The sequence below is a fragment of the Schistocerca serialis genome, chromosome 8, assembly GCF_023864345.2.
Source record: "Schistocerca serialis cubense isolate TAMUIC-IGC-003099 chromosome 8, iqSchSeri2.2, whole genome shotgun sequence".
Classification (NCBI taxonomy): Eukaryota; Metazoa; Arthropoda; class Insecta; order Orthoptera; family Acrididae; genus Schistocerca; species Schistocerca serialis.
The window spans coordinates 105,499,999-105,526,041 of NC_064645.1; the positions used below are offsets into that span (position 1 = coordinate 105,499,999).

General features: G+C 46.1%; 1 protein-coding gene across 1 annotated transcript in view; it reads right to left on the reverse strand.

The window, feature by feature from the left end:
- The window catches only part of LOC126416506 (uncharacterized), a 656,753-nt gene that overhangs the window by 17,953 nt on the left and 612,757 nt on the right, over positions 1-26,043 (reverse strand). Inside the window, exon 4 of the mRNA XM_050084247.1 lies at positions 393-562. Within this exon, the coding sequence (XP_049940204.1) occupies positions 393-562 (170 nt within the window). The remainder of the gene's footprint in view (positions 1-392; positions 563-26,043) is intronic.

The window sequence follows — 26,043 nt, forward strand, 5'->3', positions numbered from 1 at the left end:
AAGCCATATGCTTCAATATTTCTGATATCTCAACTGCAGATTTTTCAGCGCTCATTTAACTTTAGGACTCTGTATCTCAAGATGAACAAAAATGGACTTGTACCACTATTGAAATAAGCCTTTCACATGTACCTTTCCAGCTAATCACATGTCTCTATTTAATTTCGGTTGCCATACCGGAGGGCATAATTAATTCTAATGCAAATTGGTGTCAGTGATCACGTGAATGGGAACAATTCTGATCAGTACCGTTTCCGTGAGGGAAACAGTCGAATTAGGCACTGCGAATGGAAACCAGGACCTCCGCTTGAGAAGCTAGTCACGCTCAGCGTGACACCGAGCAGTGGACCCGTTGCGCCGGCGGCTTCGCCAGGCGTGGTGCTGGTGCTCACCTGCTGTGGTGCTGTTGCGGCTCGTGGTGATGGTGGGGCCCCCTCAGAGGCCGCTGGGTGTCTGGCATGTCGCGCGGCATCACGGCGTCCAGCTTGTCTTCGCAGCGGCACTCCGTGTGGTTCTCAAACGTCAGCTTCTCCACCACGGCGCGCGACCCTGCCGTGGTCGTCTGCAAACACCGCAAAACACCGCCATCAGCCAGGACGTCGCACGACTTCTAGATACGATCAAACTCTTCCTCTGCCACCAGAAGATGAAGCGATAAAAATAAAATTACAAAGCAGCAGGTGAGAACCAACTAGTGGTAGAACTTTGGAAATATGCAGATGTACAAATTATTCTGAACTCACACAAACATCTTACTGACATTTGGAATACTGAGAAGTTACCAGAGGAATGGAATGTTGCAATAATCCATCCACTACACAAAAAAGGAGATAGATTGGATCCAAATAATTATAGGGGTATATCACTGCTGGATATTACTTATAGAATTTTTTCCAAGGCTCTGTATTTCAGAATTCATGAACAGCTTGATGGTGAACTAGGCGAATATCAAGGAGGCTTTCGTCCAGGACGAAGCTGTCCTGATCAAATTATTAGTCTCAAATGCCTGCGACACATCTGTATTTCTTGAAGTATTGCCATTTATTTTCTGTAAATAAAATTCATTAATACGATTTTCTTGAATTGTTGTGTAGTGATCCGATAAAACAGATTTCCCGGGCGCCCCATAAATGACGAGTATGCAGGAGACAACACATTCTATGCTGAGAGGGCATCTACTGTACGTGGCACGCATTCGCGCTATGTATAGCTGGGCTGGGTGCTGGAAAGTTTCGACAATAATTAAAACAAGAGAGTGTTAGTTGCATCACCTCCAGCTGGAAATTATCAGCTTCATTTTAATCACAACCAACCCAGAGGCTCATAAGAAAAGCAACTCTCATAGGTGTAGATTATGTATCTTTCAATTTTAAGTTGAAGGTTAGCTTGTTTGTTGATAAATCTGGAGTTATATGTATAACCATTATTCAGTCCTCCACTTCCGAATCCATTTCACACTTAACACACTCTCGTTATCCGTCGTTTCAGTCTTCCTGGTACATTTTAAACAACATCTACTCCAAAGTATTTTAAAACATTCCAAAATTATTTCACTATAACTTTCTACATTCTAATTATTTTTAAATTTGCAATGATGAAATCTGATGTCGGCGACTACTCGGCGTGCGCAAGAAACTTACTTATTATGACTGGCGAAGAGGTGGTACCAGTACTTGACAAATGACACATTTTTATCTTCCGCAACTTCTTTATTTTTACATCAAGAATGAGGAGTGACACGCTATTGAAGTTTTGAGTGTTTGAAATCATTTTATCTCAATGGGTAACCAGATTTAATGTCAATGAAGAATAATTTTCTAAATTTAGAATTGGCTAAATTCATAATTAGCGAAATTTTTTGGCTTTCGCAAAGAACGGAGTGCCAGTATAGGTGCCCAACAGTGAATTAAATTCACTTTATCCGTTATGTTACCTCGAAAAGTTACATAATTTCTTAATTAAGAGATTTAAAAAACATTGCATACGAGTTTAAGTCAATACACAAGTACACGGGTAATTCGACTTTGAAAAATAAGTTGACTAACGTGTTTAGCTACAAGAGTGAGACCTAGCATATCACGACAACTAATGTTGGAGCTGTGACAGTTGCTTTGTTCGCTAAACTAAAGTTTATTTTGTATTTTTCTTTATATCGATAGAACTTTAAAACTCTTCAAATGAATGCTGTTACTGCAGGCTACTGACGTCGTGCAGTTATTATGTTTCTTCTTCTCCAAAGGAGAGTCTATGGCTTCGACTAACTGACACTACCGTCTGCTTCAGAATAACAATACAACAATACAGATGGCGTCCCTATCGTATTCACAGCTCCCGGCATACAACAACTGAATGCAGCCCGGAATGACAAGCGGGAAATAGAAAGAGAACTCACAAGCCTCCACAGATGGGCCGCCGATTGGCTCCCATCGGCACCGACGTGGGGCGTGGCAGCTTCGATTACACAACAAGCGCCTCTTTTCAACTCTGGCATGGCCTGCTTAGGGCCTGTGAGAACTCGTACACAGCCACCTGCTAGCCTGTCGGCCACTCCGGAAATCTTAGCCGGCGGAGGCGCGCTTTCGGCAATAACGCGGCCTATACGAGGTGCATTCAAGTTCTAAGGCCTCCGATTTTTTTTCTCCGGACTGGAAAGAGATAGAAACATGAGCAATGTTTTAAAATGAGGCCGCGTTCATTGTCAATACGTCCCAGAGATGGCAGCACCGTATGGCAGATGGAATTTTACCGCCAGCGGCGAGAATGAGAACTGTTTTAAATACTTAAAATGGCGACGTTTTCCTTACTTGAACAGCGTGCAATCATTCGTTTTCTGAATTTGCGTGGTGTGAAACCAATTGCAATTCATCGACAGTTGAAGGAGACATGTGGTGATGGAGTTATGGATGTGTTGAAAGTGCGTTGGTGGGTGCGACAGTTTAATGAAGGCAGAACATTGTGTGACAACAAACCGAAACAACCTCGGGCTCGCACAAGCCGGTCTGACGACATGATCGAGAAAGTGGAGAGAATTGTTTTCGGGGATCGCCGAATGACTGTTGAACAGATCGCCTCCAGAGTTGGCATTTCTGTGGGTTCTGTGCACACAATCCTGCATGACGACCTGAAAATGCGAAAAGTGTCATCCAGGTGGGTGCCACGAATGCTGACGGATGACCACACGGCTGCCCGTGTGGTATGTTGCCAAGCAATGTTGACGCGCAACGACAGCATGAATGGGACTTTCTTTTCGTCAGTTGTGACGATGGATGAGACGTGGGTGCCAATTTTCAATCTAGAAACAAAGCGCCAGTCAGCTCAATGGAAGCACACAGATTCACCGCCACCAAAAAAATTTCGGGTAACCGCCAGTGCTGAAAAAATGATGGTGTCCATGTTCTGGGACGGCGAGGTCGTAATCCTTACCCATTGCGTTCCAAAGGGCACTACGGTAACAGGTGCATCCTACGAAAATGTTTTGAAGAACAAATTCCTTCCTGCACTGCAACAAAAACGTCCGGGAAGGGCTGCGCGTGTCCTGTTTCACCAAGACAACGCATCCGCACATCGAGCTAACGTTACGCAACTGTTTCTTCGTGACAACAACTTCGAAGTGATTCCTCATGCTCCCTACTCACCTGACCTGGCTCCTAGTGACTTTTGGCTTTTTGCTTTTTCCAACAATGAAAGACACTTTCCGTGGCCGCACATTCACCAGCCGTGCTGCTATTGCCTCAGCGATTTTCCAGTGGTCAAAACAGACTACTAAAGAAGCCTTCGCCGCTGCCATGGAATCATGGCGTCAGCGTTGTGAAAAATGTGTACGTCTGCAGGGTGATTACGTCGAGAAGTAACGCCAGTTTCATCGATTTCGGGTGAGTAGTTAATTAGAAAAAAAATCGGAGGCCTTAGAACTTGAATGCACCTCGTAAAATGCTTGTTTCAAGTACTCATCAGATCAAGTTGTGTGAAAGACGAAGCAGACACATTGAGAGTCCTGAAGATACCAGTACCTACACAGATGGACTGAATAAAACTATAAAGCTACTAACTTGCGATAAGGAATTGAAGGAAAAAAGAGGAAATTAATTTAACCTCCTGTCCATGACGAGGTCATTGCAATACAAGCTCAGAGTGGGAGAGGATGGAGACGGTATTGGGTCGTGTAATTTTTAAAGCACACGTCCAATCATTCTCCTTGTGCGATTCAGGGATATCACTGTAAACATTGGTCTCAGTGGCTGGATGGGGATACAAACCGACACTGTACCACTCCACTGAGCAGATCAGGAACTAACTGTAGTGTCGCTTCCTTGTTTTAGGTAGAACTTGTAGGAATTTGTAAGATAGCTGCCATGGAGCATTGCATTGTGTGAGCCGGTGAGCGCATTGTGGCGATATGTGGGCTACAGCAGTATGTACGAAAACCGATTGCGAGACGGGATAGCTGTAGGCGGCAAAACGTGCACTGCATGGTAGTAATAGCCGGAGCAGACAAGACAGCGTCACCACACCAGGGCAAGAACCATCTTGTGCGCTACTTGATCTTGGGCCTGGTAATAGGGCAACAAATGCACCCCAGAGCTCTGTATACGGGATGTTTCCGTAATAACGTGCAAAAATGTAACAGGACATAAGGAATTCTGCACTGGACAAATTTAGGTAGGGAACCTGAGGCCGGAGAAGCCAGCTTGAGCAGATACAGAAGTAAACTTATCTACCGCTTTGTCTAGCATTCCAGCTTATTTACAACTAACATTCGTATAAATTTACACGTACTGTCCTGTTTATTTACATGTACATCGTTTATCTTCTGCAAGTAAAACGAGGAGGACGAACCTGATTACCAGAAACTAAAAAATGGTTCAAATGGCTCTGAGCACTATGCGACTTAACTTCTGAGGTCATCAGTCGCCTAGAACTTAGAACTAATTAAACCTAACTAACCTAAGGACATCACACACATCCATGCCCGAGGCAGGATTCGAACCTGCGACCGTAGCGGTCACGCGGTTCCAGACTGAAGCGCCTTTAACCGCACGGCCACACCGGCCGGCTTACCAGAAACTCTTGATGCAGGTTTTGTTTACTTTATTTGTCCGTAAGATGGCTCTGTTATACTGCATTAAGATTGTCCCATGACAAAACGTGCTATGAATGAACGACAGGCCGATCTATTATTCACTGCTATTCAGAGACGTACAGTACAGTCCGATGGAGCAGTACCGGCACTGGTCGATGGATTGGAAGGGAAAGTCCTAATACATGGCCTGCGAGGTCGCCTAACCTGAACCCCCTTGATTATTTCCTATGAAAATCTCTAGTCATCTGCGTTTGAGACCCCACTGGATACGGAGATGGAAGTAGTTGCCAAAATTGTAACTGCCTGTGATGTGATTCGAAAAACACCAGTGATATTTGTTATGGTGCGCCAGAACCTTGTTCGCTGATGTCATGCTTGCATTTAGGTTGATGCCCGTCAGTTTCAGCACATGTTTATGACACAGTCATAACCGGTTTCGGCCATACAATGAGCATCTTCAGATGCTAAGGCCGGCATACACTGAACACAGGTTCATGCGTTGTCAAACTTTGACATCTGAAGATGGTCATTGTATGGCCGAAACCGGTTATGACTGTGTCATAAACATGTGATTGTGTCTATAAATAAACAAAAAATTTTTACAAGAGAATCAATCACGCATTCCATACACAAAATGTCGTTTTTTCCAGTTTCAGCACATTTTTTAGGATACATTACAAATGGTACTTTCGTTTTGTAGTTGATGGTTTTTCCAGTTTACTAATTTAAATGAAAAAGTACTCAGGAATGTGATTTTATTCCTGTTATTTCCTTAAGCTGGCTTCTCTTACCCCAGGTTCCCTACATCAAATTATTCAGTGGAGCATCCTCTATGTCCTGTTATATTTTGGCACGCTCCTACAAATATATACATTTAGCGTGTTTCTGTAAAAGCGTGCAAAAATTTAACGGGACATAGTGTGACTTTTGATGTAGATTCGTAGATTCATTCGAAGTCCAGCAGCGCCAGCAGTACCACGACGACAGGACTATACTAGAAAACCAGACGACTGGACACCCCCAGCTGCAGCCATTGGTTCAAGGCCGTGTTGGGGCAGCCACCTCTTGCACTGAGTCTACCCTGTGGGAAGTGGTGCCACAACACTGCCGATCAGCCATCCTCCCCTGCGGCCGCCATACGCCTGCCAGGGGGCAGTGGATCATGCTTATGTAACACTACACTACACACGTATCCGTTAGTCACAACTACACTCTACAGGTATACATATATGTATGTTTTCAGATATAGCTGTAAGTACAACAAGTAAGTAAAACAGTGATGTCGTATTAAGCCAAGCGATTGGCGATTGGGGAGGGGGGGGGTCAGTTAGGAACTAAGAGCAGCAGATGAATTTTGTTATTTGATCAGCGAAATAAGTGACCATGGTAGAATTAAGGAGAGCACATAAAATGCAGACTAGTAATATCCAGACCAGCATTTCTGAAGAAGATAAAGTTTTTAACATCGAATATAGATTTGTTATCTCGAAAAGTGTTCGCACATTTTCACATGGGATAACACTAGACGTAGACATGGGATACACAACTTCTGTCCAGGAGAAGGGTGCGGCGGGTTGGAGGCGGGGGAGGGGCGGCGACTGCGAGGGTAGGATATGGGATAAAGGTCAGGAAAAAGATATTTTTAAATATCAGTAAGCCGCTTAAGGTGATATTTTCATGGAGTTTAGTGAAACGTGGATGATAAACAATAGAGATAAGAAGTTAGTTATTAAAGAGACAACATTTTCTGCTTGGACTTTTATACTCATAACAATCTAGGAAGAAAATTTCACTGCTAGAATATTGCAGGACTGTGGACGCAAGTAAAAAGAAAAAATGAATGGAAGCTTTGGACATAGTGTGCAACAGGAAAATGGTTAAGACTAGATGGGTACATTGGACAACTGATGATAAAGTACTGAAACACAGCATTCTAGTGGTTACGATGAAATATCAACAAAGTTAATTAAGGCATGTTTTTGTGAGTTTAGTACAATTCTAAGTTACTTGTGTAACCAGTCAATTATAACTGGGGCATTTCCTGACTGGCTAAAATATGCAGATGTTAAGCCTCTATTCAAGAAAGGGGATAAAGAGATACCATCAAACCACAGACCGATTTCACTTTTGCCAGCATTCTCAAAAATTTTAGAAAAAGTAATGTACAGGCAGCTTCCCAACCATCTGACCACAAATAACATATTATCAAGAACACAGTTTCGATTTCTGAAGGGTTCTGATATCGAGAAGCCTATTTACACCTAAGTGAAAATGTAGTTAATTCCTTAAATAACAAATTACAAGCAGCAGGTATTTTCTGTGATTTTTCAAATGCATTTGATTGTGTGAACCACAAGATCCTTTTAAATAAATTAGAATTCTATGGTGTCACAGGAAGTGCTGCAAAATGGTTGAAGTCATACCCCGCTAACAGGAAACAAAGGGTGTCAGGGCAAGGGACTAGTGAATTAAGTCATCAATCATCATCAGAATGGAAAGAAATTACATATGGTGTCCCACAAGGATCCATCTTAGGGCAATTGCTTTTTCTTGTGTACATTAATGATCTCTCATCAGTTACACTGCCAGAAGCAGAGTTCGTTTTGTTTGCAGATGACACAAGTATTGCAATAAATACTATGTCGAGTGTAGTTCTAGAAAGATCTGCTAATGATATTTTCATTGGTATTAATAAATGGTTTAAAGCCAACTCACTGGCATTAGACTTCGAAAACACTCACTATATGCAATTCCAAACCTGTAAGAGGCTTCCACCCAGCATGTGCATAAAGTATGAAGAAGAGCAGATAAAAGAGGTTGGCAGTCTTAAATTCCTGGGATTACAACTTGATAATTAATTCAGTTGGGAGGAACACACCACAGAACTACAGAAACGCCTTAACAACTCTATATTTGCAATTCGAGTGTTAGCTGACATAGGAGACACAAAAATGAAAAAGCTTGCATACTTTGCCTACTTTCATTTCATAATGTCATATGGTATAATATTTTGGGGTAACTCCTCAAGTCAAACAAAAGTTTTGAGAGTCCAAAAGCGTGTAATACGTATTAATTGTGGAGTAAATTCACGGACGTCATGTAGAAACCTCTTCAAAGAACTGGGTATACTAACTACTGCCTCTCAGTATATTTACTGTTTAATGATATTTGTCCTAAATAATATATCTCTTTTTTCCAAGAAACGGCTCAGTTCATACATACAATACCAGGAACAAAAATGATCTGCGCAAGGACTTAAAAGCACTTACTTTAGTTCAAAAAGGGGTCCACTACTCAGGAACACTCATCTTCAATAATTTGCCAGCGAACATAAAAATTTAGTTACAAATAAAGATCAGTTTAAAAGGAGCCTGAAAGACTTACTAGTGGCCAACTCCTTCTACTCCATTGACGAATTTTTTAATAGAAACAAATGATTTATTGTCTATATTCATACTATCAGTATTGTTATTTCAGCTTTAAAAATAAATTGACATGTTCCACATCCACGAGGATCTCCTCAGCACGGATCCATGGAAGGTAAAACTAATCTAATCTAGGGAGGAAAGGCATGTTCTATAAAAGAAACTGTTTATTGATGGGATACATCTTGAGGCACCATGGAACTGCGTGTTTGTGAGGAGAGAAGTGGTGGCAGGAGAGAGATGGGGGTATAAATAGCAGCTCCAAGGTCTGAAGACAGTAAGCAGGTTAAAATGGATGTGGATTTTAGTAGTTAAGCACAATAGTTATGCCGTATAGACTAGCGCACGAAGTTTTCTCGTTGATGATTGCGTGATGGTAAATCACGACGAAGGAAGGCGTGTTAGCCAGCCCCAGGCCACGTGGCCGCCGCCGCTGCCGCTGCTGTGAATCAGTGCACGTGCTGAGGCGGCTGGAAGCGCCGCGTCACGGCGCAGCGCGGCCCTTGAACCGCTGGCCCCTCGATTTCGGCCAATCACGCGCCGGGGCGACTGACACACGTGTGTCTCCACCCGCAACCAGCGTCCGCGCGCGGATCACGCTGCGAGCGCCGACGTGATGCAAATGCAGCCACGTCTTACACCCTCGAGAAATATGCAGGGCGTTTCGCGCAGTTCGCAAGCTCCCAAGTTCGCGTTGGAAGCGCACCGACCTTAGCCTCCCGGGTTACAGGGCCTGTGACAATGGACTAACAGCCCGCGTGTCGTCGCGAGGATGGGTTTGCGCCAGGGCTTGTGCAGTGCCAAAGCCTTTACGTTATAGCCGAGTGCTAACTCCGTATACTACGGTTGTGTACTTCATGCTTTCACTAAACGTTTAATGCTGGTGCGGGGACCCTCAATCTCGTGAAACACTATCGGCTCTTCTATCGCTCGAAATAACGAGTTCTGTCGGCAGGGAATCTCAAACTGATTTCGTATTTCTAGATCTCCAGACGGGTAGGCGCGCCGGCCCCGGTTCGAATCCGCCCGGCGGATTACCGACGTCGGCCGGTGTGCCGGCCAGCCTGGATGTGGTTTTTAGGCGGTTTTCCACATCCCGCTAGATGAATACCGGGCTGGTCCCCACGTTCCGCCTCAGTTACACGACTCGCAGACATCGAACACGCCGGCCGGGATGGTCGAGCGGTTCTAGGCGCTACAGTCTGGAACCGCGCGACCGCTGCGATCGCAGGTTCGAATCCTGCCTCGGGAATGGATGTGTGTGATGTCCTTAGGTTAGTTAGGTTTAAACCATTTGAATCTGCATAATCGTCATTGTGGGCTACAGACAAGCCTCGGGAAAGCTTGAGGCGTCTAGTCAGCATCGGTTCAGCATCAATGTATAGGCAGGTATTCTTGGCGACCACATACTTCGACAGATTATTATTCCACAACGCCTCGTCGGAGGAATGTATGTGTACTTTTTACCGAATACTTTATCTGTGCTGCTTGAGAATGTGCCTTTGTCAATACGACAGGCTACGTGGTTTCTTCACCACGGAGCGCCACGCCATTTCCGCATAACAATTCGCCATCACCTCAACAACATCTTCGCCGGACGCTGAATATGACGCGGAGAATCTGTAATATAGCTTGCTAAAACCCCTGGGTGCGTCTGGAAAGCTTTGTGAGTGCTAAACCAGTTTTTGATGTTCATACCCTACAACAGCGTGTTCACGACACCTGTGACGTTATTCGGAGAGAGTGCGACACGTGCGAAAGAGTGCGGCAATCCATGATACGTCTTATGCCCCGTGTGCATCATGTCCCATGGGGGCCACTATAAACACCTGTTGTGACATCGATGCGAAGCAGCTCTGTACTGAGGTCCGGGACGATTCGTTGCCGTTGCGCGCACACCGCCCATTGACGCGTGTTCGTACGACCTTCTTTTCTCCATGTCCAGTCAGGAAACCGTTCCTGCAGTTTGTCGGTTTTACTAACGTTCACCCTGTATAAACGATTTAGATTGAAGATGACTCTGCCGTTTACCTTGTAGCAAAGTCATCAGAGTATTGCAAAATGATTAAGATAAGATACCTATGCGGTGCGAAAAGTGGCAGCTCAAAACGAGCTCCTCGCCAGGTCTTAAAGACGCAAGGGGGTGTCCACTGGCCGCAGTGACATCCTCTGCCTTGCCGCGCCATGTGGATGAAGTATGGAGGGGCAGCACAAGGCTTTAATGGCCGTTTTGCAGATTTCCAGACCGCGTGGCCGCTACTGCTCGGGAAAGAAACTCCGCAATTTGCATCACGAGGCTGAACGCATGTCATGCCAGTCGTCCTATCTTGTTAAAATGCTTGGCAGCACTGGGTATCGAATACGGGTCCTTCGCATATCAGCCATCAATGTCGATCACTTTGCTACGGGGGCGAACATGAGCGCCACTTTACTCTCAATAATAAAAAGGGTTGAGATCCTCCAGATGATTACTGAAATCCGTTAAGTTTCAATTGTTGAAAACCATTCCAAAGCCAAGATCGCACAAAATATTTTTTTAATTCAAGACAAACGATTTCAACAGTCTTAGCTGTCATCTTCAGGTCTTAAACATTTTTTGTAGTAAGACATGTTCCTTTTACGATGGCCTCATGCACAAGATGTCAAGTAAAAGCGTAAATGAACTTTTTGTACTACCAAAAAATGTTTAAGACCTGAAGATGACAGCTATGTTGGAACCGGTTGTCTTGAATAAAAAAAAAAATATTTTGTGCTGTCTTGGCTTTTGAATGGTTTTTGACAGATCACTCAGTATTCTCACAATGAGCAAATTCCGTTAAATTTTGGTAACACAGTAATTTATACAATTCTGAAGTTTGTAGACTTAATTAAATCGCTAGGGATTACAGTTACAAACAGCTTAAATAGGAACCATCAGACAAAAATGTCGTGAGAAAGGCTGACCAGACACTGCCTTTTATTGGAAGAAAGGGAATGCGACGAATCTTCTTAAGAGTCTACATACACTAAGCTGTCCTCATCTAGAGTATTCCTGCGCCGTGTGGGATCCTTACCAGACAGGATTCACGAAGAACATCGAAAAAGTTTAAAGAAGGGCAGCTCGTTTTGTATAATGAAGAAATACGAACGAGAGTGTCACGGATATGAAACGAGGGATGTGGCGATCATTAAATCATAGGCGTTTTTGTTCCACAAAATTTCGGGCGAACTGCTGGATGTTTGCAACTTCCTGCTACAATATTTCGGCGCAGAGTCTTCTGGCCATCTTACAGGTGATAATGGCGAAAACGTTTTTAGACGTATTGGTGCTACGTAAGAACGGTGGCACACTTGGTGATCCGGTATATAGAAAGCCCATTCACACAGACCTTTACTTGCAAGCCGCTAGTTGCCCCCATCCGGCACAAACGATGAGTGTTTTGAAGACATCGATTCACCGAGCCCACATAATCTCTGAAATCGATAGTTTGCAAACGGAACTGGAGCACCTGCAGACTTTATTTCTGAAGAGTGGGTATTCGTCCCAGCAAGTGGAGAGAGCGCTGCACACCTGTAAACGACGAAACAAAGAAGAGGAAGAGGCTTTTAAAACTACTGCCTATTTACCATATATTAGTAATATTTCAGCGCAAATAAGCAGAATACTAAGAAAATATAAAGGGAAGGCAATCTTTCGCCCTCTTGGAAAAATTTCGTCGCTGTTGGGATCTATCAAAGACGACCTAGAGCTGCGCAAGGCAGGTGTTTACAGGATTCCGTGTGAATGCGGGCAAATCTTATATAAGGCAAACGACGCGTACTGTGCAGGATCGCATTGTAGAACATCAGCGGCATACTCGCCTTCTTCAGCCTTGTAAGTCTGCCATCGCCGAACACTGTATTTCCACTGGTCATGCCATGAATTACAAAGAGACAAAAATTGTGGCCCATACGTCTAAATTTTGGAGCTGTATTATTAATGAATCCGTGGAAATACGGCTGTCTGACAATGAGTCTCTTATTAAGCGTGACGGCGGTTACCAATTGAATTCGGCATGGAATACAATTGTCGAAAAACTTCGTGTCCTCCGAAGCCGACGTAGGTCTGTGATGGAACCGCAGGAAGAAAATCGAATTAATATCAATGCGCGAGTTTTCACCACGGAGGGCGCGCGGCGCAGCAGAATCGAACGCTCTCAAGTAGCGCACGCGCAACGCCAAGGTAATCCACCACGCATTTGACGGAGGGGCCTTAAAAACCAGAGGTCAGGGAGTTTTCGCTTGGCCTCACCCTCGACCGACACCTCACCTGGACCCCTCATCTCCAGACCATCAAGCAGAAAGCCCATTTCCGCCTCCGCCTTCTGAAATTCCTGTCTGGTCGGACATGGGGATTGCATCCTTCTACCATCCTCCACACCTACAAATCCCTCATCCGTCCTGTCCTCTGTTATGCCAGCGTTGCCTGGATCTCCGCACCCTCCAAATCCTTGAACGCCATGCGCTTTGCCTTGCCTTCCGTATCCGCCTTCCTTCCCCCACACGGCTCCTGTATGACCTGATCCCCTTCTAGCGTTCTCGCTTCCCACGCCCAGGTTCCCGGGTTCGATTCCCGGCGGGGTCAGGGATTTTCTCTACCTCGTGATGACTGGGTGTTGTGTGATGTCCTTAGGTTAGTTAGGTTTAAGTAGTTCTAAGTTCTAGGGGACTGATGACCATAGATGTTAAGTACCATAGTGCTCAGAGCCATTTGAACCATTTTTGAACCCCTTCCCCCACCTCCTCCTGTTCCTCCAACATCTCCGCATCCTTTACATCCCCCGCAGGCTTGATCCCCCCCACCCTCTGGTTTCCTCCATCCCCCACCCATTGCTGCGCCTCTATCGCTGTATCCCTCCCTCTCTCCACCTCCACATCCTCCATCTCCTTCATCAGGGCAATTTCCTGCGCCTCCCCCTCCCAGATGATCGCCGTGACATCTACCCTTCTTTCCAACTATAACCTGGCCTTGTTCCCCCCCCCCATCCCCAGTGCCCCCTTTTTCCTCTCCCCTCATTCTCCCAGGGCGGATTTTCCTCCTTCCTCCCCCCCCCCCCTCTGAGACCCGGCACCCCATCCTTGCCTCTTTCCTTCCCACATCCCTCCCTACCTGGCCCTCTTCAGCGCGCCCCCCGCTCATCTCCCCCATCTCTTCCCCTCCCTCCCTTCTTCAAGTCTCCCTCATCTCCTAGCGCCTGGCAGATTCTCCATCTTGATCATCGTCAGTGTGCCACGTCAGTGTTGTGTTTAGTGCTGTTTCTCGTGTGCGTCAAGAGGTGTGATTTTAATTGTGTACTGCCTTGAGGTTCACTGTCAGTGTTTGTTATGTGCTATGCCATCTGTCGATACTTCTTATGCTCCAGTGTGCCTTGTGTTCTCTTAATTGTCGCAGTGTGTGGCGTTTTGTGTGCGCTACTTTTAAACAGTTTTTTATCTCCCTTTTACAGTCGCCCTTTTTTTTGTCTATTGCCTTTCATGATGTTCCCGCTTTTTTATATCTATTTTCACCATATTGTCTCCTTTGTATATTTTTCACTGTCTTCTATTGTTTGTTCTATGTCTTTCGGCTGAAGTGCAGCGCATATGCTGCTGCCAGCCCGCCCTGATGGGGAATTGAAATACAATAAAGGGAAAAAGAAAAAAAAAGAGTTTTCCCCAGTATCACCTGAAACGGCCAGAAGACTCTGCTCCGAAATATTGGGGCAGGAAGTTGCAAACATCCGGCAGTTAGCCCGAAATTTTGTGGAACAATATGTACGCCGGAAAAGTTTTAAATCTCACAAAGTCGTTTTTCGTTGCGGCGAGATGTTTTCACGAAATTTCAATATCTTTCTCCTTCGAAAATGATTTTGTTCTAGATTTGCTAGTCTACTTATCAGAAAACTGTCGACGTTATGACGAGAACACTGTGTGCCGTCACAAGTCGGCACGCAGCCGCCATACGCCCAAACCCGCGCCATTGCGCGACATACACGATTGAGCAGCTCGGTAGCAGCGCAGCGCCGCGTGCATCGCGACACTGGCGCCATACAGTGAATTTCACAGAACGGTTGACGGTACGAGGAGTCTAGTTTCGGACAGCAGCGAGTATCTACCAGTGCCAGAGGTCACAAGGGAAACTCCCCATCGAACACCACTCAGATTTAGTGAAACTGGACCCGAATCGAGCATGAAAACAGGAAGAAGGTGTACTAAAATGTGAAAAAAAACAAGCAAAATAGTGAACGGTCAAAACACAGGAATTCAAACATAGAGACGTTTGCAAGCACCACAGCGTCATGGAGAAGTGGTCACGCTGTTGGACTGCTAAGCGGGCGAGCCATGGTCGAAGCTCCCTCATGCCAACTTTTTACTTTTTTTCGCTGTTCGCTCTGTTCCGCTGTTCTAATCTATTTGTGTCTGTGTCGTGGTGTAACATCCGTTTGCAACAGATAGGAAAGTACGTATAATGCAAGTTGATTCTACATCTACATGGATAATCTGCAAATCACATTTAAGTGCCTGGCAGAGGGTTCATCGAACCACCTTCACAATTCTCTATTATTCCAATCTCGTATAGCGCGCGGAAAGAATGAACACCTATATCTTTCCGTACAAGCTCTGATTTCCCTTATTTTATCGTGGTGATCGTTCCTCCCTATGTAGATCCTTGTCAACAAAATATTTTCGCATTCGGAGGAGAAAGTTGGTGATTAGAATTTCGTGATAAGATTCCGTCGCAACGAAAAACGTCTTTCTTTTAACGATTTCCAGCCCAAGTCCTGTATCATTTCTGTGACACTCTCTCCCATATTTCGCGATAATACAAAACGTGCTGCCTTTCTTTGAACTTTTTCGGTGTACTCCGCCAGTCCTATCTGGTAAGGATCCAACACCGCACAGCAGTATTCTAAAAAGAGGACGGACAAGCGTAGTGTAGGCATTCTCCTTAGTACATCTGTTACATTTTCTAAGTATCCTGCCAATAAAACGCAGTCTTTGGTTAGCCTTCCCCACAAAATTTTACCGAGTGAGGTGGCGCAGTGGTTAGACACTGGACTCGCATTCGGGAGGACGACGGTTCAATCCCGCGTCCGGCCATCCTGATTTAGGTTTTCCGTGATTTCCCTAAATCATTCCAGGCAAATGCCGGGATGGTTCCTCTGAAAGGGCACGGCCGACATCCTTCCCCATCCTTCCCTAATCCGATGAGACCGATGACCACGCTGTCTGGTCTCCTTCCCCAATCCCACCAACCAACCAACCACAAAATTTTCTGTGTGTTCCTTCCAATTTAAGTTGATCATAATTGTAATACCTAGGTATTTAGTTGAATTTTCGCCTTTTAGATTAGACTTATTTATCGTGTAACCGAAGTTTAACGAGTTCCTTTTAGCCCTCATGTGGATAACCTCACACTTTTCGTTATTCAGGGTCAACTGCCACTTTTAGCACCATTCAGATATCTTTTCTAAATCGTCTTGCAGTTTGTTTTGATCTTCTAATGACTTTATCAGTCGATAAACGACAGAGTCATCTGCAAACAACCGAAGGCGGCTGCTCAGATTGTCTCCCAAATCGTTTATATAGATGACGAACAGCAAAGGGCCTATAACACTACCTAAGGGAACGCCAGAAATCACTTCTGTCTCACTCGATGATTTTCCGTCAATTTCTACGAACTGTGACCTCTCTGACAGGAAATCACAAATCCAGTCACATAAATGAGACGATATTCCATAAGCACGCAATTTCACTGCGAGCCGCTTGTGTGGAACACTGTCAAAAGCCTTCCGGAAACCCAGAAATACGGAATCGATCTGAAATCCCATGTGAACAGTACTCAACACTTCATGTGAATAAAAAGCTTGTTGTATTTCACAGGAATGATGTTTTCTAAACCCATGTTGACTCTGTCAATAGACCGTTTTCTTCAAGATAATTCATAATGTTCGAACACAATATATGTTCTAAAATCCTGCTACATATCGACGTTAGCGATATGGGCCTGTAATTTAGTGGATTACTCATACTACCTTTTTGAATATTGGTGTGGCCTGTGCAACTTTCCAATCTTTGGGTACGGATCTTTCGTCGAGCGACCGGTTGTATATGATTGTTAAGTATGGAACTAATGCATCAGCATACTCCGAAAGGAACCTAATTGGTATACAGTCTGGACCAGAAGACTTGCTTTTATTAAGTGATTTAAGTTGCTTCACTACTCCGAGGACATTTAATTCTACGTTACTCATGTTGGCAGGTGTTCTTGATTCGAATTCTGGAATGTTTACTTCGTCTTCTTTCGTGAAGGTATTTTGGAAGACTGTGTTTAGTAACTCTGCTTTGGCAGCACAGCTACTCTGTTAGCAGTCGAAACTAAGTGGCTTTCGAATAGGAACGGCAAACGTTTGATAACAAGTCGACAAGCCAACCGAATCCTCCGCCGGAAAACACGTCTGGTGTGTCATACACAGCATTAGTGACAATGCGTGTGTCACATGATAGGAATCTCTGACCGACGCACCTAATTAGTACGCCTCGTGAGTGAGTGAGATATGCCTCCTTGCCGGATCTAGGCGTCCGTGTGAATGCGAATGTGATCACTCCGAAGTACATCATGAAAGCATAATAGTTTGTCACATAAGCTGCAACAAATGAACACAATAGTTTCACAATCACACAGTTTCTCTGTGTGCAGTCACAACACATGTTTTTTTAACGGTTTTGAGGTTGCGTTCTGTTTTGGAAGTTTTGACTCTTGAATTCCTTTTTTGTAACATAGTTCACACCCATTTATTTGTTCTTTGCATTTCTGTGAGACGTCTATGTGGTATCTCGCCTGCTCTCACTTTTAATTGCGACGGTAATGCATTCTTTCTGTATGACTTATATACTACGAACAGTGCATAATAGTATGACAACTGCCAAAACTACAGCAAGTCAACAAACATCTCAGTGACCGCACAGACAGTACACAATGTTGTGAAAAAAAGAAAAATAAATGGCACAAGGGAGTTCTGAACACAGCTCGTCCGCTTAGCAAGCCAATCACGTGACGGTTTCACTTCTTGTGTCTGGACCGTTAACTGTTTCTATTTTGCTTTTTTCACAGTTTAATACAGCTTGTTCTGTTTTCATGCTTGATCTGTGTTCAGTTTTTGACGGGCTATTCACTGTGCCCTCTTACCAATAAACCTCCAGAGGGTGCGATAGGGGGGTTTCAGTTGTCAGTTGTGGAAGCGGCCGTTGGGTTTAACTGTACTCCGTGGCTGCCGTGGCGGACGGCAACAACAAGGAAGAGGGTGTTGTACGGAAACTTGCGATACGATGAGACTGGGCGCAGTTTGTTTCAGGGCTATCTGGCTGGCTGTCGGCGAAGCGGAATCTTAAGACAGCGGAATTGACTGTGTGGGTGAGTGTGTTACTAGACAGGGCTGGAGGTCTGCAGATGTTATTAAGTGGTGTGCGCTGCTGTGTGTACCGACTGAATTCAGCCTGATAAGCACACATTATAAAACCACTACTCGTCTTCTAACTGTGCTTCATATCTGTCAATTCTCGATCCCCTAAGTTTTTCAGGTGTTCTTTTGGCACTGAATTAGATGTCATTTGAATTTTCTTTGTGTACTATGCAATCAATCCGCTCCCTGCTGAATTGTCACGTTGCAGGTGTTGCTTAGCTGGATTGTACTTTTATTATACGAATAGTCTTAAAGATATGAAATAGAATTTGCTCCTTGCATAATGGTTTTGTATCTAAATTTTAATATCCATGTATTTTAAATCAGTTTTTCATTACGAAGCAGCATCGATACTTCATGAGTTTTCGCCGGCCGCGGTGGTCTAGCGGTTCTAGGCGCTCAGTCCGGAACCGCGCGACTGCTACGGTCGCAGGTTCGAATCCTGCCTCGGGCATGGATGTGTGTGATGTCCTTAGGTTAGTTAGGTTTAAGTAGTTCTAAGTTCTAGGGGACTGATAACCTCAGATGTGAAGTCCCATAGTGCTCAGAGCCATTTGAACCATCATGAGTTTTCAAAGCCATGTATAGAATTGTGGAAGAGCACTTCCGATGGTCATTGATGTCCAAAAAACAACTGCTATAGCCCACTAGTCGTGTTCGGTAATTATCCAACAAATGTACAAATAAGGAAACGAGGCGCAACCTACTCTCTCCTAAGGCAAACATTATCTTAGCGAAGTTCTGACCAGTTCCTATACACACACAGAACACTGCGCAGTTACAAGCAATCAGCATTTAATCTCTCCCCCACACCTATCTATAAAGGAGGAGCTAGACCCAGGAAACGATCTGCCCTACTTTGGTCATTCAATTGTCTTAATATGGGCGTCTCGCACTGAATAACTATCACGCAAGAAATGGACCGTCCTTGAAGCCAATGGGGACGTGTCCTGCGAGTGCGAAAGAACACAAGATTCGGGCCACTTGCTCGTCTAGAAGAACTTTGCACAACACTGATGTCATTGACGCAAATATCAACACAATCATATACTCAAGCGCCAAAGAAACTGGTATAGGCGTGCGTATTCAAATACAGAGATACAGGGTGTTTCAAAAATGACCGGTATATTTGAAACGACAATAAAAACTAAACGAGCAGCGATAGAAATACACCGTTTGTTGCAATATGCTTGGGACAACAGTACATTTTCAGGCGGACAAACTTTCGAAATTACAGTAGTTACAATTTTCAACAACAGATGGCGCTGCAAGTGATGTGAAAGATATAGAAGACAACGCAGTCTGTGGGTGCGCCATTCTGTACGTCGTCTTTCTGCTGTAAGCGTGTGCTGTTCACAACGTGCAAGTGTGCTGTAGACAACATGGTTTATTCCTTAGAACAGAGGATTTTTCTGGTGTTGGAATTCCACTGCCTAGAACACAGTGTTGTTGCAACAAGATGAAGTTTTCAACGGAGGTTTAATGTAACCAAAGGACCGAAAAGCGATACAATAAAGGATCTGTTTGAAACATTTCAACGGACTGGGAACGTGACGGATGAACGTGCTGGAAAGGTAGGGCGACCGCGTACGGCAACAACAGAGGGCAACGCGCAGCTAGTGCAGCAGGTGATCCAACAGCGGCCTCGGGTTTCCGTTCGCCGTGTTGCAGCTGCGGTCCAAATGACGCCAACGTCCACGTATCGTCTCATGCGCCAGAGATTACACCTCTATCCATACAAAATTCAAACGCGGCAACCCCTCAGCGCCGCTACCATTGCTGCACGAGAGACATTCGCTAACGATATAGTGCACAGGATTGATGACGGCGATATGCATGTGGGCAGCATTTGGTTTACTGACGAAGCTTATTTTTACCTGGACAGCTTCGTCAATAAACAGAACTGGCGCATATGGGGAACCGAAAAGCCCCATGTTGCAGTCCCATCGTCCCTGCATCCTCAAAAAGTACTGGTCTGGGCCGCCATTTCTTCCAAAGGAATCATTGGCCCATTTTTCAGATCCGAAACGATTACTGCATCACGCTATCTGGACATTCTTCGTGAATTTGTGGCGGTTCAAACTGCCTTAGACGACACTGCGAACACCTCGTGGTTTATGCAAGATGGTGCCCGGCCACATCGCACGGCCGACGTCTTTAATTTCCTGAATGAATATTTCGATGATCGTGTGATTGCTTTGGGCTATCCGAAACATACAGGAGGCGGCGTGGATTGGCCTCCCTATTCGCCAGACATGAACCCCTGTGACTTCTTTCTGTGGGGACACTTGAAAGACCAGGTGTACCGCCAGAATCCAGAAACAATTGAACAGCTGAAGCAGTACATCTCATCTGCATGTGAAGCCATTCCGCCAGACACGTTGTCAAAGGTTTCGGGTAATTTCATTCAGAGACTACGCCATATTATTGCTACGCATGGTGGATATGTGGAAAATATCGTACTATAGAGTTTCCCAGACCGCAGCGCCATCTGTTGTTGAAAATTGTAACTACTGTAATTTCGAAAGTTTGTCTGCCTGAAAATGTACTGTTGTCCCAAGCATATTGCAACAAACGGTGTATTTCTATCGCTGCTCGTTTAGTTTTTATTGCCGTTTCAAATATACCGGTCATTTTTGAAACACCCTGTATGTAAACAGGCAGAATACGGTGCTGTGGTCGGAACCCCTTTATGAGACAACAAATGACTGGCGCAGTTGTTGATCGTTTTCTGTGCTACAATGGCAGGTTATCAAGATGGGACACAATATCTCCAAGGTAGCAGTTAAGTGGGGATTTTACAGTACGATCATTTCACTAGTGTACCACGAATATCAGGAATCCGGTGAAACATCAAATCTCCGACATCACTGACGCCGGAAAAGGATCCTGCAAGAAGGGGACCAATCGTTTGAAGAGAGTCGTTCAACGTGAGAGAAGTGCAATCCTTCGCCATATTGCTGCAGATTTCAATGTTGGACCATCAACAAGTGTCAGCGTGCGAACCATTCAACGAATCACTATCGATATGGGCTTTCGAAGACGAAGGCCCACTCGTGTACCCTTGATGCCTGTACGACACAAAGTTTTACGCCTCGCCTGGGACCTTCAACACTGGCATTGAACTGTAGCAGCTGGAAACATATTGCCTGGTCAAACGAGTCTCGTTTCAAGTTGTATCGAGCGGATGGACGCGTTTGGGTATGGAGACCTCCTCATGAATCCTTGGATCCTGCGTGTCAGCAAGGGACTGTTTAAGCTGGTCGAGGCTCTGTAATGGTGTGTGGCGTGTGCAGTTGGAGTGATATGGGACCCTGATACATTTAGATACGAGTCTGACAGGTGACACGTACGTAAGTATCCCGTTTGATCACCTGCATCCATTCACGTCCATTGTACATTCCGACGGACTTGGGCAGTTCCATCAGGACAATGCGACACCACACATGTGCAGAATTGCTACAGAGTGGCTCCGGGAATACTCTTTTCAGTTTAAACACTTCCGCTAGCCACCGGATTCCCCAGACATGAACATTATTGAGCGTATCTGAGGTGCCTTGCGACGTGCTGTTCAGAAGAGATCTCCACCCCCCTCTTACTCCCGCGGATTTATGGACAGTCCTTCAGGATTCATGGTGTCAATTCCCTCCAGCACTACTTCAGACATTAGTCGAGTCCATGCCATATCCTGTTGCAGCATTTCCGCGTGCTCGCTGGGGCCCTACGCGATATTATGCAGGTTATATATCTTTTGGCTCTTCAATGTAGTTGCTGCGTTCTGCAAATGTTGATCGAACACGGAAATGAATGATTACCAGAAATAATTACATTATGGATCTACTCCAGCCAATTATAATTATTAACTGACATCGGATACTGATATTTACGTACCAAATAATGCGTCTTACAGTGTGTTCTTGTACATTTGCTGACATTAAAACTTATTGTCTCGCGCAGGAGACCCTCTCAGTGAAATAATATAAAAATCTTCGGCCAGCCTCACCCAATCTAAATACCCTAGCAAGGAATAGAGGCGACGGTGCTGTTCGTGTACTTGATTTTGTGAGCCAGAAATAGATTATATACGGCCACAGTACGTAAGTTACAATTTCTCTCGTAATGTATACATCATAAAACCACAGAACGAAAAAATGGGGCAAATGGCTCTGAGCACTATGAGACTTAACTTCTGAGGTCATCAGTCCCCTAGAACTTGGAACTATTTAAACCTAACTAACCTAAGGACATCACACACATCCATGCCCGAGGCAGGATTCGAACCCGCGACCGTAGTGGTCGTGCGGTTGCAGATTGTAGCGCGCAGAACCGCTCGGCCACCCCAGCCGGCTTCCACAGAACGACATAAATGAAATTTATACACCAAGTGGACATGACTGTTAAAACTACACTTAGGCAACTACAGATTTCATCATGCAGCCAATATACGTTGTACCAAAGAGTTACTGAAAAATAACGTGGATGAAGAAAATTTGAGTTGTTTCGTAAATTTCGTGCTAGATTCGCAGACCTCAACCAGTTCCATTATAATAGGTATAAATTTCAGAGTGTGTGTATCGTGTGTTGAATTGGGGACCTAGAAACGACGGAGAGGCTTCGTTCCCACAACAGGCCACAGCAGTCCACCCACCTCAACGCCGCCCCACACCGAACCCAGTTTTATTGTGCGGTTCGACCCCCAGTGGACCTCCCCACAGGGACGTCTCATACCAGACGAGTGTTCAAATGGCTCTGAGCACTATGGGACTCAACTGCTGAGGTCATCAGTCCCCTAGAACTTAGAACTAGTTAAACCTAACTAACCTAAGGACATCACAAACATCCATGCCCGAGGCAGGATTCGAACCTGCGACCGTAGCGGTCTTGCGGTTCCAGACTGCAGCGCCTTTAACCGCACGGCCACTTCGGCCGGCCCAGACGAGTGTGACCCCAATGTTTGGGTGGTAGAGTAATTATGGTGTACGCGTACGTGGAGACAGTGTTTGCGCAGCAATCGCCGACGTAGCATAACTGAGGCGGAGTAAGGGGAACCAGCCCGCATTCGCAGAGGCAGATGGAAAACCGCCTTAAAAACCATCCACAGGCAGGCCGGCACACTGAACCTCGACACTAATCCACCGGGCGGATTCGTGCCGGGGACCGGCAGACCTTTCCACTCGGGAAGCGGCGCGTTAGACCGTGCGGCTAGCCGGGCCGGCAATTTCAGAGTAGATCTGTGAAATTACGATTACACTGCATGTCCCTACCTCATTCTGGTATACAAGTTACTTTCATTTTCGTGATCAGGAAATATAACATCATTTTCTATTTAATTTGTACATTTATTCATTGCAGAAGCTGTACATCAAGACCAGGGAAACAGAAAACTGAAAGAAAGCAAAGGCTTAGTAGAAGAATATACACTCCTGGAAATGGAAAAAAGAACACATTGACACCGGTGTGTCAGACCCACCATACTTGCTCCGGACACTGCGAGAGGGCTGTACAAGCAATGATCACACGCACGGCACAGCGGACACACCAGGAACCGCGGTGTTGGCCGTCGAATGGCGCTAGCTGCGCAGCATTTGTGCACCGCCGCCGTCAGTGTCAGCCAGTTTGCCGTGGCATACGGAGCTCCATCGCAGTCTTTAACACTGGTCGCATGCCGCGACAGCGTGGACGTGAACCGTATGTGCAGTTGACGGACTTTGAGCGAGGGCGTATAGTGGGCATGCGGGAGGCCGGGTGGACGTACCGCCGAATTGCTCAACACGTGGGGCGTGAGGTCTCCACAGTACATCGATGTTGTCGCCAGTGGTCGGCGGAAGGTGCACGTGCCCGTCGACCTGGGACCGGACCGCAGCGACGCACGGATGCACGCCAAGACCGTAGGATCCTACACAGTGCCGTAGGGGACCGCACCGCCACTTCCCAGCAAATTAGGGACACTGTTGCTCCTGGGGTATCGGCGAGGACCATTCGCAACCGTCTCCATGATGCTGGGCTACGGTCCCGCACACCGTTAGGCCGTCTTCCGCTCACGTCCCAACATCGTGCAGCCCGCCTCAAGTGGTGTCGCGACAGGCGTGAATGGAGGGACGAATGGAGACGTGTCGTCTTCAGCGATGAGAGTCGCTTCTGCCTTGGTGCCAATGATGGTCGTATGCGTGTTTGGAGCCGTGCAGGTGAGCGCCACAATCAGGACTGCATACGACCGAGGCACACAGGGCCAACACCCGGCATCATGGTGTGGGGAGCGATCTCCTACACTGGCCGTACACCACTGGTGATCGTCGAGGGGACACTGAATAGTGCACGGTACATCCAAACCGTCATCGAACCCATCGTTCTACCATTCCTAGACCGGCAAGGGAACTTGCTGTTCCAACAGGACAATGCACGTCCGCATGTATCCCGTGCCATCCAACGTGCTCTAGAAGGTGTAAGTCAACTACCCTGGACAGCAAGATCTCCGGATCTGTCCTCCATTGAGCATGTTTGGGACTGGATGAAGCGTCGTCTCACGCGGTCTGCACGTCCAGCACGAACGCTGGTCCAACTGAGGCGCCAGGTGGAAATGGCATGGCAAGCCGTTCCACAGGACTACATCCAGCATCTCTACGATCGTCTCCATGGGAGAATAGCAGCCTGCATTGCTGCGAAAGGTGGATATACACTGTACTAGTGCCGACATTGTGCATGCTCTGTTGCCTGTGTCTATGTGCCTGTGGTTCTGTCAGTGTGATCATGTGATGTATCTGACCCCAGGAATGTGTCAATAAAGTTTCCCCTTGCTGTTACAATGAATTCACGGTGTTCTTATTTCAAGTTCCAGGAGTGTAAATTACGCACTCCGTCTCGCCCGAGAATCAAAGAGCCAAACGCGTCAGTTCACTTCTGAGATAGAACCTGCAGCCGGCAGATTGCTTGAGGGCCCCTGGAATGGCATGCAGCAGGCATGTCGGTCCCGCAGGAATAGCTGGTTACAGATCGTTTCGAACGCCACCGGGCGTCATCGGGAGCGGTCTCGCGTGATCGCTGTTTGCGTAACTGGCATGCGCGCCGCCGCCACAGCGTTTGCGGAGTCCCTCTGTCGTCCGTCCATTAATCAAGTTAATTAAGCCTTGTCTGTGATATCATTTTCTCAATTAGATACTCCTGACATGTTCTCCGCTGCCTTGTCAGGCGCGCCGTCCTATCTGCTGCGACTACTGGACACAATTAAAGGGGCAAAAAGCGTGGCGGCAACGACGTGTCCCGTTCCGTAAATAGCATACGCTTGTATCCGTAACGATCGGAACGCTTCGGCCTGCGCTGCTTACGACTTACATGCCAGAAAAATTTCGCTTGCATATTAGACATGTAAGCGGCAAATACTAGCCTATAACAGCAAATTTGTAACTGTTTTTACTTTTACTTTCAGATTACTAATCGGCGGCAAACTATATTTTCATACCAGTCAGAAGTACAAGTAATTGTAAGCTGTCACAGTTACTATACCTTACCATCACTATTTGGTACTTCCATCGTTAGGTCCATTTACACTCCTGGAAATGGAAAAAAGAACACATTGACACCGGTGTGTCAGACCCACCATACTTGCTCCGGACACTGCGAGAGGGCTGTACAAGCAATGATCACACGCACGGCACAGCGGACACACCAGGGACCGCGGTGTTGGCCGTCGAATGGCGCTAGCTGCGCAGCATTTGTGCACCGCCGCCGTCAGTGTCAGCCAGTTTGCCGTGGCATACGGAGCTCCATCGCAGTCTTTAACACTGGTAGCATGCCGCGACAGCGTGGACGTGAACCGTATGTGCAGTTGACGGACTTTGAGCGAGGGCGTATAGTGGGCATACGGGAGGCCGGGTGGACGTACCGCCGAATTGCTCAACACGTGGGGCGTGAGGTCTCCACAGTACATCGATGTTGTCGCCAGTGGTCGGCGGAAGGTGCACGTGCCCGTCGACGTGGGACCGGACCGCAGCGACGCACGGATGCACGCCAAGACCGTAGGATCCTACGCAGTGCCGTAGGGGACCGCACCGCCACTTCCCAGCAAATTAGGGACACTGTT